Here is a 15791-nt window from a genome sequence, read left to right as displayed (position 1 = left end):
AGCAGGGAGTCTGCTTCTCCCTCTGACCCTCCTCCCTCTCATGTGCTCTCTCTTTCTCTCATTCTCGCTCTCTCAAATGAATAAATAAATAAAATCTTTAAAAAAAAAATAAAATAAAATAACATTTGTTGAGTATTTATGATGTTCTGGGTATTGTGTGAAGAAGTTTACTTGCATTATTGTATTGAATCCTTATGATATCCCAATGAGAAAACTACTACTATTCTCACTTAACAGATGGATATGCTGAGGCTTAGAGAACTTTACATATGAAGTCTATCAATAGGTGGCCATGATAGAAAGGGATTAAAAGACTAGCAAAAAGTAATTTTTATTAATTACAGAAACTTGATAATGTTAGTGGTAGCAGGTAGAGAGATCATTATTCCTTTTTCTGAATAGAACAAATTTATTAAGCCTAGAGGCCATTGGTGTTGGGGCACCAATAAGCAATTTGGTGATTGGAGACCAATGATTCCTAAGCAGAATGGTTGTTTATCCCTAGAAATATAAAGCCAGTTTGTGAATGGTTGATCTAAGATAAAAACAGAAAACATACCCTTGCATCTGCTACCTATGCAATCTTTAAGAGACTCTATTGCTGCAGCATATTTGGTAGAACTCTTCTTAAAGTTCTTGCTCCTGCCACAGCCATCCCAATTTTTGACTTCACAAAGTTTACTGTGCACTAGATGGAGCAGAAATATAGCTATTTATTGTCACTTCCAAGCTATGGCCCATTTTACTGTCACAATACCTTTTAGTACTCAACTTTGGTGCTCCTCTGCTGTTTAGTCTCCTTGTTTCTGAGAGTTGGAACCACTGCTTTTAAAGGTGAATTTTCTAATATAGTAGTAATCACAACAATCACACACAATGTACTAAAGTGCACTGTAAGTGGGATGACAGTAATTATGATCAATAATATATAATTATTTCACATTAGAAATCTGAAGAATTATTTCTATACAAAATTGGGTTACCAATTACTAGAATAAATCATTAAATTAGGATCAGTGGAATAATTTCAATAATGTGAAATATCATTGCTTTGATGATGACAATAATAACTTCTTTTTATCAAGAAATCCACTATGTGCCACTCATCAAACTTATGACATTACAAACTTCATGCATAATTTCATTTATTCTTCAGAAACATCACAATGAGATAGGTATAATTGATGAGGAAATTAAAGTTTAAAAGAGTTAATTAAAAATTTCAAGGTCACATAGCTGTCTTACCCCATATGCCAAGGATCTTAATAATTATTTTACATTGCCTTGACTTGAATTCCTGATTCCTAAAGTATCTTCTCTTCACCTTCACCCTTTCCTTACTTTTTGTGTGCCACCGTCCTATTATCCCTTAAGCCCATCTCAGGTATCCTCTTTCCTAAGAAGAAATTTACTGATCTCTCTTCACCATTCTCTTCCCCTTTCTCTCTAGGCTGGGTTAGGTGTCCTTTTGTTGTGCTCTCATAGCATATCTCTATAAAAGCACCTCACATGTTACATGGAAACCACTAGTTTATGGCCTTACTTCTCCTACTAGACTATAACAGGTTCAAAAGCAGGCAGTATTCTCTTTCATTTTAGTACACCAAACAAGTTGCACAGTGTGTACTAAGTAGTAATAACTAATAATATGTGTACATAATAACAATATATGTATATATGTAAAATGTTTCCATATATAAACATATATAATAACCTATGTAAAATGTGTCCATCCATAATAATTAAATTTAAAATGTTTTAATACTTTAATTATGGTAATATAAAACTGGTCATTTTTACTACTTATGTTTAGTAACATTCGGCTGGACTAAGGAGGTATTGATCTATTGTGTGTATGTACACACATATATATGTATATATATAAACTATTGTAAAAATATATACATAAAAATATATATATAAATATATACCATATGATAGTTTATATATATATATGAACTAACACATTAAAAATGGCCATTATTTTATACTATTAAATCTTTCAAAGAGCAGGTATAAACAAACATTAAATGCATCTATAATACTGAGAATACATTCCCGTGTGAACATGTAAGTAATATAACATAGAATTATCCAATTTAGAGTTAAAATAAAATTAAAGTTTAGGCAAGATTTGTAATTATGGTAATTCTAGAAGAGAATATTGCCACTAATAATTATTGTAAGTGAAAAGAACATTCTTGATTTATAGGATAAAGCTGCTATATATACATGATAAAATTTTATTGTATATTATTATTCAATTTAATTTTCTATATCTTAAAATTTAGTACTATTTTATTATGCTAACATATATAACTGTTTATCTTTTCAACTAACTATAATCTTTCCAAGTTCAGAATGTGAAATCCTAAAGTACAGAGACTTGGTTATGTATTTAATTCTTTCATGTGCAATACCAATAGGTATGCTTCTGCTTAATAATATTAAATGATTGCTACTTGTAATGTGCATGGCCCAAAAGCCCGACATTGTTAAAATTAATGTACATAATACTCATCTGAATATTCATAGAAAGTTAAAATAATTAGCAATTGCTATTATAATATTCATAATAATATCATAGATACTCCTATTAAACAATAAGGAAGTGTTATTATCAATGAAGAGGATTTAGCCAGTTAATATACTTATATAATTATAAGAAACTTTAAGTAATACATGATTATTAAAGGTTATTTGCCATTCTTGTCTGTTTCTTATATATTGTCCCATATCACCCAAAGTAAAAAATGCATACCTGTTTCTACAGGTCTTGTATTCTACTTTAAGAATTGGTTTACAAGATTCAGATTTTCTTCCTTCTCTTTGACTTTTTCCTAAAGAAAGAAAAAGGATTTTGTTAAATCATATTTAAATTCTACACATCCATGACAACTTCAAAAGTCTGACTAAAAGAATATAAAGAAAAAATAAGGTAATTACGTGTTTTTCATAATAGGATAAATACAATTCTATGCATCCTAACATATTTGTTGAATCCTAATAACTGACTGCTATATAAGCAATAAAGTTATTTGTAAACTTATCATATTCGTAAACTTATCAAACATAAACTTTCTCCATGTATAAATCTAGTCTCATATAAAGTTATTTTAATTATTTAAGTTTTAAGATTACTTTAGAATTAAAGACACATACACATGCATACTTATCTGCATAATGAAATACATAATTATGAAAATCCATACTAGGCCCATTATAGATTTTATCTATGATACAAGCAAACCCTTTTCTCATGCAGAAAGACTTGCCATTTAAAACTTATGATAGACTATCAAAATCATTGCATTTTCATCAAATTCATTTAATAGAAAGCCCATTAGACAATGAACAAAGATGGTATATTTCAATAATGTTCTGTATTTGCATAAAAATAGTTTCTTGTAGGGAAAGGTTATGTTGTTTAGACTCCACGGATTTTGAAAAATGATCAAAAAGAGTAGGAAATGGAAGTAAAGCTACTTATGCATATAACATCTTTCAGTTGTGATTTTGCTTATAATTCTATGTCTCATTTTGATAAAATTGACATTTTTGTGATACGTTTGTTTCTTTTTTATTTTAATAAGTACCCTTATTTATTCTTGTATTGCCACAACTGTTTATAGACACAGATACCTATCATGTAGATAGACGTTTATGTGCATTTAAGTTTAAATTTTCAGGATAGCTTCAGAATGGCACAATCGTAATCCAAATAGGATGTCAAAATAATTTAATTTGTTTAAAGGGCAGGGTATCAGCATATAACATACCTTATCTGCTCCATGGCATGCTTTCTGAATTTGCTTTCTCTTTCTTTTACCCTATGTCAACTAAAGAAGCAATCAATAATAAAATATTGGTCATAATAATTCACACTGTAAAAAAGATTTAAAAGTATCTGTATTACATATAAAAAGGAATTACTGACATTATATGTAGATCATGATGCCTTACAAAGAGAGAACTTTGGCTCAGGGACTTACTCTGAGCAGTGGTCTTAGGGGTAAGAAACACCTGGTTGGTGATTCCTGGTTTGGGTAACATGTGGGAACAGAGAGAACTGAAGGAAATAACAATAAGGAAAGAGACCCATTTTCCTCAGTTGATATATTTTTGATCCATTTCTTCTCTAATAATTGCCAAGGTATTAATCAAATCAAGACAGTATATTTGCTGTTGTTTATATATATGTGTGTGTGTGTGTGAGCAATTACAATTTTTCAATCAGTGCACATTAGTATTATCCACTAATTACAGTAAAAAGGAATAATACCTAAATTAATTAATTAATTAATGATTTACTTCAATTTCCAACTCCAATAATTAATTTTTGGCTGAAGGTTTTCAACTTTGATTATGTTCATTGCCTGTCAATAATTGAAATATGTTTATATGTTATGTAAAAAATTGTTATAAAAATTGCATTGATTGCTACTCTTTATGTTCAAAGTACTATACTAAATGGCATAGTAAAAAGAACTAACTGACCACTAGGAAACTTAAAATTTACTAGTTTAAGCAAAGCATATATAAAACTGACAATATGAGGTACCATAAACAAATAAGTGATTGATAAACTTGAAGTGTTGAGAATAGTAGGAGTACATGAAGTAGGAGTTAAGAATATTATGGTTTCACTTTATGATAGAAAAATTTACAGATTTTTGCAGATGATTTTCTAGAAGCTAGATTAAGCATTAAAAGATAGAACTTGGGAGTTCTGGTCCAAGATGGTGACATAGGAAGACCCTGAACTCACCCCCTCCATAGACACACCAAATCTACACCTACTAATAGAGCAATTCCTCCTGAAGAAGAACTGAGAGCCCATTGAACAGCTTCTGCACAACAAAAGATAGAGACCACAAAGAGACAGCACAAGAGAGGGAGACACAGTAACAAAGGGAAACTCTAACCCCAACACTGTGAACTACAGTGGGGAGGGACAGGACTAAGGAACCATGAGCAGACACATCTGTTCTGGGGCATAGAAAAAAGTCACGGTTTAAAGGGCAACTAGAATATAATGGAACCAGCCAAATGGGAGGGGCTGAAAGGTTCTTAAGGCTGGCGGGCTGGCAAGCACCACTGTTTATGATCCCCCCTCCACCTTGAAAATGAAGATGGGAGCAGGGTCCAGGTGCCATAGTTGGCCTCCCACCTCAGCAAGCCTTGGGCCCCTAGCCCATGCCAGCCGTTGATGGCCTGGGTCACTGAAAAAAAGCCACAGTTTAGAAGAGCAACTACCATATAAAAGGTCAACCCCTAGAACTTCACCAAATGGTGAGGGAGCTGCTGAAACTTTCTCCAGCCTGGCAAGCACCATGATTTACATTCCCCTCTCCACCTTGATAGCATGAAAAAGAGCAGGATCCAGTCACCTTAGCTAGCCCACCACCTCAATATCCCTGGGCCCCTAGCTCACACCAGCCCCAGCCATCCCACCAAGACAGCCCCAGTGCAGTGCACACTGGAACACTCCTTGTCAGTGCTCACTACAGCTCAAGCCTTTTTGCCAAAGTGACACATGTGCAAAGCACTCCAGAATACTCCAGGCCCATATAATGTTGACTCCAGACAATTCACCAGGCACCCCTTGCATGGAGCACTCCAGAAACCCCTGGTCCATGCCCACTTTGGCTCTAGCTTCTCCACTAGGGCTTCCTCTGCATGGAGCACACTGGGAACCCATGGGTCACACTCTGCCTCATTTCCAGCCTCCCCACCAGGGTTCCCCCTGTGTGAATCACTCTGGGACACCCCAACTTGCACTAACATCAGTTTTAGCCATCCTGCCAGGGCACCTTATGCATGGAGAGCCCAAGGATGCCCCCATTCCCAACCCTGCCTGGCACCCACTTCAGGTTTAACTATCCTGCTTGGGTGTTCTTTGTGTGGAGAGCCCCAGGACATCCCAGCTTGTACCCACTTTGGCTTCAGCCATCCTGCCAGGGTGCACTCTGTGTAGAGTCCCAGGATTCCAGCCCCCCAACACAGCTTACACCCACTTCAGCTGTCCTGGCATGTCACTCTCTGTGTGGAGACCCTAGGACCACCCTGGCCCATACCCATTTCAGTTTCATCCATACCACCAGATTTCCCAGCACAGAGTGCCCCATGACCCATAGTACACAACAGCCACTGCTCCAAATAACCAACCAAAGTCACCAGGCACATACAGTCTACACAGGGGATGACAATACACAAGATCATTCCTTCAAATTTAGAAGAAGTAGCTGTTGCACCTAACTCACAGAAACAAAGAAAGTCAAGTAAAATAAGGAGACAGAAGAATATGTTCCAAATGAAAGAACAAGACAAAGCCTCAGAAAAAGAACTAAATGAAACAAAGATAAGCAACCTACCTGATAGAGTTCAAAAGTAATGGTCATAAAGATGCTCAATGGACTGGAGAAAAGAGAGGATGAACTCAGTGAGAACTTTAATATGAGATTAAATATATAAAAAACCATCATTAGTGTTGAAGAATACCATAACTGAAATGGAAAATCCACTAGAGGTAATCAACAGTAGATTAGAAGGTGCAGAAGTGATCTGAAAGACAGGGTAATGGAAAACACCCAGCCTGAGCAGCAAAAAAGAAAAAAATAATTGTAAAAAATGAGCATAGATTAAGGACTACCTTGGACAACATCAAGTAAACAAACATTCTCATTATAGGCATCTCAGAAGGAGAAGAGAGAGAAAAGGGCACAAAACTTATTTGAAAAAAGTGATAGCTGAAAACTTCAATAACCTGGGGGAGGAAACAGACATCCAGGCTCAGAAAGCAAAGTTCCAAACAAGATTAATCTAAGGAGGTCCACACCATGACACATAATAATTAAATATGTACAAGATTAAAGATAAAGACCTAAATGTGAGACAGGAAACCATCAAAATCCTAGAGGAGAATACAGGCAGCAACCTCTTTGGCCTCAACTGAAGCAAATTCTTACTAGGGAGGCCAGGGAAACAAAAGCAAAAATGAATTATTGGGGCTTCATCAAGATAAAAAGATTCTGCACAGTGAAGGAAACAATCAACAAAACTAAAAGACAACCTGTGAAATGGGAGAAGATATTTGCAAATGATATATCTGATAAAGGATTAGTATCCAAAATCTATAAAGAAATTATCAAGCTCAACACCCAAAAAACAAATAATCCAGTTAAGAAATGGGCAGAAGACATGAATAGACATTTTCCAAAGAAAACATCCAGATGGCTAACACATGAAAAGATGCTCAACATCACTTATCATCAGGGAAATGCCAATTAAAACCACAGTGAGATACCACCTCACACCTGTCAGAATGACTAAAATTAACAACACAGGAAATAAGAGAATCCTCCTACACTGTTGGTGGTAATACAAACTGGTGCAGCCACTGTGAACAATAATATGGCTGTTCCTCAAAAAGTTAAAAATGAACTACCCTAGGACCCTATGACCTATTATGTATTCACCCAAAGGATACAAAAGTACTGATTCAAAGGGACATATGCACCCTGATGTTTATAGCAGCATTATCAACAATAGCCAAATTATGGAAAGAACCCAAGTTTCATTGACCGATGGATAAAGAAGATATGGTATGTGTGTATACACACACACACACACAATGGAATATTACTCGGCCATCACAAAGAATGAAATCTTGCCATTTGCAATGACTTGGATGGAGCTAGAATGTATTAATGCTAAGCAAAAGAAGTCAGAGAAAGACAAATAACATATGATTTCACTCATATGTGTATTTTAAGAAACAAAATAGATGAACATAGGGAAAAAAAGAGGGGGTAGGCAAACCATAAGACTCTTAACTATAGAAAACAAACTGAAGGTTGATGGAGGGAGGTGGGTGAAGGATGGGCTAAATGGGTGATGGGTATTAAGGAGGGCACTTGTGATGAGCACTGAGTGTTATATGTAAGTGATGAATCATTAAATTCTACACCTGAAACCAATTTTACATTTATGTTAATGAACTAGAATTTAAATAAAAATTGAAATAAAAAAAGGAAAAAGAAAGATTAAAGATAGAATTTTAAAAGCAGCAAGAGAAAAGCAAATAGTTATGTGCAAAGGTAGTCCCATAAAGCTATCAAGTGATTTTTCAACAGAAACTTTGCAGGCCAGAATGGAGTGGCATGATATATTCAAAGTGCTGAAAAGAGAAAAAACCTACAACCAAGAATACTCTATCCAGCAGGTTATCATTCAGAATTGAAGGAGAAATAAGAATTTCCCAAAGAAAAGTTAAAGGGTCATCACCACTAAACTGGCCTTACAATAAGTGTTAAAGGAACTTCTTTAAGTGGAAAAGAGAAGGCCAAAACTAGAAGAAAATCACAAAAGGAAAAAAAATGTCATTAAGTAAAGATAATAGAGCAATCACTTATAAAGCTAGTTTGAGGTTAAAAGAAAAAAATAATACAGTTAATTATATCTAAGAAATTAGTTAAGGGGTACACAAAATAAAAAGATGTAATTATGATAAGATATACATAAAATGTGAAGGAGAAATAAAGTTATTTTAGAATGTATTCACACTTAAATGACCATCAAATTAACATATACTTCTATATACTTAGAATGTTATATATGAAACTCACAGTAACCACAAACCAAAAACCTATAATTCATACACAAGAAATAAAGAGAAAGAAAACCAATCATAACACTAAAGAAAGATACTGATTACAAAGGAGCAAGAGAAAAAGAAATGAAAAGAGAACTACAAAAATCACCAGAAAACAATTGACAAAATGTCAACAGTACAATAATTACTTTAAATGTAAATGGTCTAATGCCTTCATCAAAAGACATAGGGTGGTGGAATAAATAAAAATACAATATCAAACCATCTATATGTGGCCTACAAAAGACTCACTTCAGACCTAAAGACACATACAGACTTAAAGTGAAAGGATGGAAAAAGATGATGTAAATGAAAGTGAAAAAAAACCAAAATGGGGTAACAATACTTATATCAAACAAAATAGACTTTAAAACAAAAACTGTAACAAGAGACAAGGGGACTATACAATGATAAAGGGGTTAATACAACAAGAGGATATAACAATTGTAAATATCTATGTAGCCAACATTGGAGCACCAAAAACATAAAACAAAAATATTAACACACATAAAGGGAGAAATTGACAGCAATACAATAATAGTAGAGGTCTATAACACACCACTTACATCAATGGATAGATTAGGCAGAAAAGCAATAAGGAAATGGTGTCTTTGTGTCTTTGAATAACTTAACAGAAATATGCAGAACATTCCATCCCAAAACAACAGAATACACATTCTGTTCAAGTATACGTGAAACATTCTCCAGGATAGATCACATGTTAGGCCACAAGACAAGTCTCAATAAATGTAAGATTGCTGAAATCATATCAAACATCCTTTTTGACCACAACAATATGAAACCACAAGACAATCACAAGAAAAAAGAAATGGAAAAACCTAAACACAAGGAGACTACCAACATATTACTAACAACCAATGGGTCAATGAAGAAATCAAATAGAAAATTAAAGAATACATGGGGGCACCAGGACGGCTCAGTTGGTTAAGCATCAGACTCAATTTTGGCTCAGGTCATGATCTCAGGGTTATGAGATTGGCCCTCGCACTGGTCTTTGTCCTGGGTATGGAGCCTGTTGGGAATTCTCAGTCTCCCTCTCCCTCTACCCCTACTCCTCACTCATGCTTGCTCTCTCTAAAAAGAAAAATGTAGAGGAATAAAAATGAAAAAACAGTGGTCCAAATCTTTGATGCAGTGAAAACAGTTCTAAGTGGGAAATTTAGAGCAATACAGGCCTACCTCAAGAAACAAAAATAATCTCCAATAAACAATCTAATCCTACACCTAAAAGGACTAGAAAATAAGAACAAAGCCCAAAGTTAGTAAAAGGAAGAGAATAATAAAGATAACAGCAGAAATAAATGAAATAAGACTAAAAAATCAACAGAAAAATCAATGAAACTAAAAGTTGTTTCTTTGAAAGGATAAATAAAATTGATAAACCTTTAGTCAGACTCATCAAAACCAAAAAAAGGGTAGATCCAAATAAATAAAATCAGAAATTAAAGAGGAGAAATAACAGCTGAAATTGAAGGAATACAGAAGATTCTAAGAAACTACCACAAAAATTATATGTCAATAAAGTGGACAAACTTGAAATGAATAAATTCCTAGAAACATAGAAATTTACAAAACTGAATCAGGAAGGAATAGAAAATCTAAACAGATCAATTACTAGTCATGAAATTCAACAGATAATCAAAAAAACTTCCAATAAACAAAAGTCCACATCCAGATTGAGTCACAGGTGAATTCTACCAAACATTTGAAGAAGAGTTAATATCTCTTCTCAAACTATTCCAAAAGAAAGAAGAAAAAGGGAAACTTCTAAATACATTCTATGAAGTCAGCCATATCTTGATAATAAAACCAGACAAAGACATTACAAAGAAGAAAACTATAGGGCAAGATCCCTGATGGACACAGATGCAAAACTCAACAAAATATTAACAAGCTGCATTCAACAATATATTAAAAGGATCAGTCACCACAATCAAGTGAAATTTATTCCAGGGATGCAAGGATGGTTCAATATTTGCAAATAATGTGATATGATATATCACACTAACAAAATGAAGGATAAACATGATATGATCATCTCAATAGATGCACAAAAATTATTTGATAAATTTCAACATCCATTCATGATGAAAACTCTTAATAAAATGAGTTTAGAGGGAACATACCTAAACATTATAAAATCAATATAAAACAAAAACCACAGGTAACATCATACTCAATGGTGAAGAACTGAAAGCTTTTCTTTTAAGATCAGGAACAAGACAAGGCTGTCTACTCTTGCCACTTTTTAACACAGTACTGGAAGTCCTAGCTGCAGCAATCAGACAATAAGAAGAAATAAAAGGCATCCAAACTGGGAAGGGAGAAGTAAAACTGTCAGTATTTGCAGATGCCATGACAGAAAATCCTAAGCCTCCACCAAAAAATTATTAGAAGTAATAAATGAATTTAGTAATGTTGCAGGGCACAAAATTAATATACAAGTATTTGTTGCATTTCTATACACAAATAATGAAGTAGCAGAAAAATAAATAAATAAATACAATTCCACTTACAATTGGACTGAAAAGTATGAAATACCTAGGGATAAATGTAACCAAGGAGGTGAAAGGCCTGTACTCTGAAAACTATAAAACATGATGAAAGAAATTAAAGATGAAAACAAATGTAAAGGTATCCCCTGCTCATGGATTGAAAGAATATCATTAAAATGTCCATACTACCCAAAGCAATTGACAAATTCAATGATCCCTATCAAAATGCCAACAGCATTTTTCACAAAACTAGAACAAATAATCCTAAAATTTGTATCAAACCACAAAAGACCCTGACTTGCCAAAGCAATCTTGAGAAAGAACAAAGCTGGAAGTATCACAATTCCAGATTTCAAGATTTACTACAAAGCTGTAGTAATCAAAACAGTCTGGTACTGGCACAAAAAGAGACACACAGTCCAATCGAACAGAATTGAATGCCCAGAAATAAACCCATGCTTATATAGTCGGTTAATCTATGGCAAAGGAGGCAAGAATATCCAATGGGGAAAAGACAGTCTCCAAAAATGATGTTAGGAAAACTTAACAGCAGCATGCAAAAGAATAAAACTGTACCATTTTCTTATACCATAAACAAAATAAACTCAAAATGGATTAAAGTCCTAAATATGAGACCCCAAACCATAAAACTCCTAGAAGAAAATATAGGCAGTAGTCTCTTTGACATTGGCTTTACCAACATTTTTCTAGGTACATCTCCTTAGGTAAGAGAAACAAAAGCAAAAATAAATTATTGGGACCACACCAAAATGAAAGGCTTCTGTACATTGAAGGAAACCACCAACAAAATGACAAGGCAACTTACTGAATGGGAGAAGATATTTGTAAATGATATATCTGATAAGGGTTAATATCCAAAATATATAAAGAATTTATACAACTTGACACCAAAAAAAACCCCAATCTGATTGAAATATGGGCAGAGGACTTGAATAGTCCGTTTTCCAAAGAAGACATACAGATAGCCAACATCACTTTTCAGAGAAATGCATATCAAAACCACAATAAGATGTTACCTTACACCTGTCAAAATGGTTAGAATAAAAAAGACAAGAAATAACAAGGATGTGGAGGGAAAGAGACCCTAGTGCACTGTTGGTGGGAATGTAAACTGGTGCAGCCACCATGGAAAACAGCATGGAGATGTCTCAAAGAATTAAAAATAGAAATATCATATAATCCAGTAGTCCCACTACTCAGTATTTGCCCAAAGAAAACAAAAACACTAATTCAAAAAGATATATGCACCCCATGTTTATTGCAGCATTATTTACAGTAGCCAAAAAAAAAATGGAAGTGTTCATCCATAGATGAATGGATAAAGAAGATTTTGTGTGTACACACATACACACACACACACACAATGGAATATTGCTCAACCACAAAAAAAATCATATCTTGCCATTTGTGACAATGTGGATAGACCTAGACAGTATTATACTGAGTGAAATGTCAGACAGAGAAAGGCAAATACCATATGACTTCATATGGTATTTCAAACCCAGATTGAAATACAGAGAACTGATGGGGAGCATAGGGGAGTTGGGTGGGGGATAGGTGAAATAGATAAAAAAAGATTAAGAGGTACAAACTTCTAGTTATAAAATAAATATGAAGATGAAAAGTATAACAAAGGGAATATAGTCAATAATATTGTAATAACTTTGTACGGTGATGGATGATAACTTCACTTACTGTGGTAAGCACAGCATAACATATAGGGTTGTTGAATCTCTATGCTGTACACCTGAAACTAATATAATATTGTATGTTAATTATACTTCAATTAAAAAAAAGTTATATGTGAATTTTCTACTACACAGAGGGTAAGCATCCCAAATCCTGTGTTGTTCAAGGGTTGACTATATAATGAACTGCTACAACTCCATAATAATAATTTTAAAAAACCCAGTTTGTCACCATACAGTACACCATTAGTTTTTGATGTAGTGTTCCATGATTCATTGTTTTCGTACTGTATGGTGACTAACATAACAATAAAATTAAATTAAATTAAAAAAAAAACCCAATTTGTAAATGGGCAAAGGAACTCAATCAACTTTCTCCAAAGAATATTAGAAATGAAAATAAGCACATGAACAGATATTCAATATCTTTATTCATTAGGGAAATGCCAATCAAAACTACAAGGAGCTATTACTGCATATCTACTAGGATGGCTATAATAAAAGATAGATATTAACAAATGTTGATAAAGATGTGGAGAAGTTGGAAACCTAATATTGCTTGTGAGTATGTAAAAGCCTGAGGACTCTGGAATACAATTTGGCAGTTCCTTAAAATGTTAAATATGAGTTGTCATATGATCCGGTAATTCCATTCTTGGATATATACCAAAGAGAAATGAAAATATATGCTGGCACAAAAGTTGTACATAAACATTCACAGCAGAATAATTCAGAATAATCAAAATATAAGAACAACTCAAATGTCCATTAAGTGATGAGTAGATAAAAGCGGTATATCTACACAATGGAATATTATTCACCAGAAATAGTTAGACTTGCTATGACATGGATGAACCTTGAAAACATTATGCTAGGTGAAAAAAACCAGTCATGAAAGACCACATTTAGTATGAGTTTATTTATATGAAATGTCCAGAACAGTCAAATCTATAGAGACAGAAGAAGGCCAGTGGTTGCCTAATAATGCTGGAGGAGTAGGGATGGGATGACTATTAATGAGTATGGCATTTCTTTTGGGGATGACAAAAATATTCTAAAATTAGATTGTGTTGATGGTTGCATAACTCTGAATATACTAAAACCATTGAATTGTACACTTTAGTGAACTGAGAATTATATTTCAATAAATTTGTATTTTTTTAATAGAAGTTTAAGTTCTCTGAAGTGTAGCATAAAACTGCAGACAAGGGGTGCCTGTGTGGCTCAGTCAGTTAAGCGTCTGACTACGGCTCAGGTCATGATCTCAGGGTCCTAGGATGAGGCCCTCATGTCAGGCTCCATGCTCAGTGGGGAGTTTGCTTCTCCCTCTCTCTCTGCCCCGCCTCTCCCCCCTCCACCCTCTGCTCACGCTTACTCTCTCTTTCTTTCAAATCAATAAACACTATCTTTTAAAAAAATACAAATTCTATCTTTACCATTTATCTCTCAGCATTTCTAGTTTAACAATGTTTTTTGGGATCTTAGTTTACCTTGTTTTTGTGGTTGTTAGCTCAATGACATATTAAAAAATAAATTTATTTCATTTCAGTAAGTATTTATTTCAGCAAGAATTGTTTAGGGCATCTAACCTTCCAAACTGCCTATAATTGACCATTACTCCTTGTTCAAATATTTTTTCCTATTTTCATGTTTATTTTTGCTGCACATAAGCTTGTCTAATTTTTAAAACCTGTTATTTTTCTTGGGAACAAAGTGAATTTTGAATTAATATGGGGGGAGCTAACATCTTTATAATAATGAATCTACCCATGCAGACATAGGGTATTTTTTCATTATTCAGTCTTCTTTATGTCCTTTAGCAGAAATAATACCTCACTGTTATTTTAAGGTTTACATCCAGGTATTTTTATGGATGCTATTTTTTTAAATGGTTTTATCCACCCATTGTATTTTGTTTTGTATAGAGTTCTCATGTTATACTCAATAGTATTCCTAATTAGTTTTTATTTTTTAGTTGTGCAATTACATTACCAAAAAAGTAATTATAATTTTGAACTCTCTAAACTTTTAAATATCATATTTCCTTTTCAAGTCTAAATACATTGGATAATATTTTCAGGAAAATGTTAAATAACAGTGATAATTGTTGACATCTCTGTCCTGTTTCTGAACAACAATGTCACTATTAAGTATTACATGGGATTTGGTTTAAGATCATGTGTGTAGATTGCATGTGTGTGTGTATGTGTGTGTTTAGCTGAAGGCATTATAATTGAAGAATAAGTATTTGAAACCATTAAAATTTACTGTGAAAGAAAAATAATGTCTCTAATACTAGTGAAAACCAGCTACAACAAGGGCAATGTCACCACAGTGCTAATCTCAAGTGAAATAGGTACTAAAGTAAACTCGTCTGTGGTCACCCTCCCTCTTTTCCCACTACTGTTCAATAATCTGAGTTTCAGACAAAGCCTACTTTTGTAGTATAGAAAATATTGATTTGTAGAAAAATAATCTAGATATGGTTCCCCAGTTTAGAAGACATATGGCTAGGGAGGAATTGGGTAACAAAAGTATATATTCTATAGTATATACAACATAATATCCATAATATACATTTCCAATTATTAGATATGTGAAGAAGCAGAAAAATGTGAGCCATTCTTATGAACAGAGGCCAACATCAAGGCGAAGCAGATTTTGGTATCATCAAACAAAGATTTAAAGCAGCAATTATAACTAAGCTCAATGTGGAAAGGGAAAGGGGAAGGGAAAGAGAAAAGGAAGGAAAGGACTCATAACGAAAAGAGGAAATCTCTTCAGAAAAATAGAAAATATAAAAAGGTAGCAAGTGGAATAAATATCTGAAATAAAAATAACTTAAGGGTTCAATAGCTGAATGAAAATTACAGAGGAAAAAGGCAGTTAAATTGATGATAGATCAATGTGAAT

At 33.7% G+C, this 15791-nt stretch overlaps 1 protein-coding gene across 1 annotated transcript in view; it reads right to left on the bottom strand.

Moving 5' to 3' along the window:
* The window catches only part of STXBP5L (syntaxin binding protein 5 like), a 432652-nt gene that overhangs the window by 191731 nt on the left and 225130 nt on the right, over window positions 1-15791 (bottom strand). The window contains exon 10 of the mRNA XM_032406647.1: window positions 2762-2840. Coding sequence (XP_032262538.1) covers window positions 2762-2840 — 79 coding nt within the window. The remainder of the gene's footprint in view (window positions 1-2761; window positions 2841-15791) is intronic.

Source organism: Phoca vitulina, unplaced genomic scaffold (genome assembly GCF_004348235.1).
Source record: "Phoca vitulina isolate PV1807 unplaced genomic scaffold, GSC_HSeal_1.0 scaffold8, whole genome shotgun sequence".
NCBI classification, from domain to species: domain Eukaryota; kingdom Metazoa; phylum Chordata; class Mammalia; order Carnivora; family Phocidae; genus Phoca; species Phoca vitulina.
This window is presented reverse-complemented; position numbering and strand designations above follow the sequence as displayed.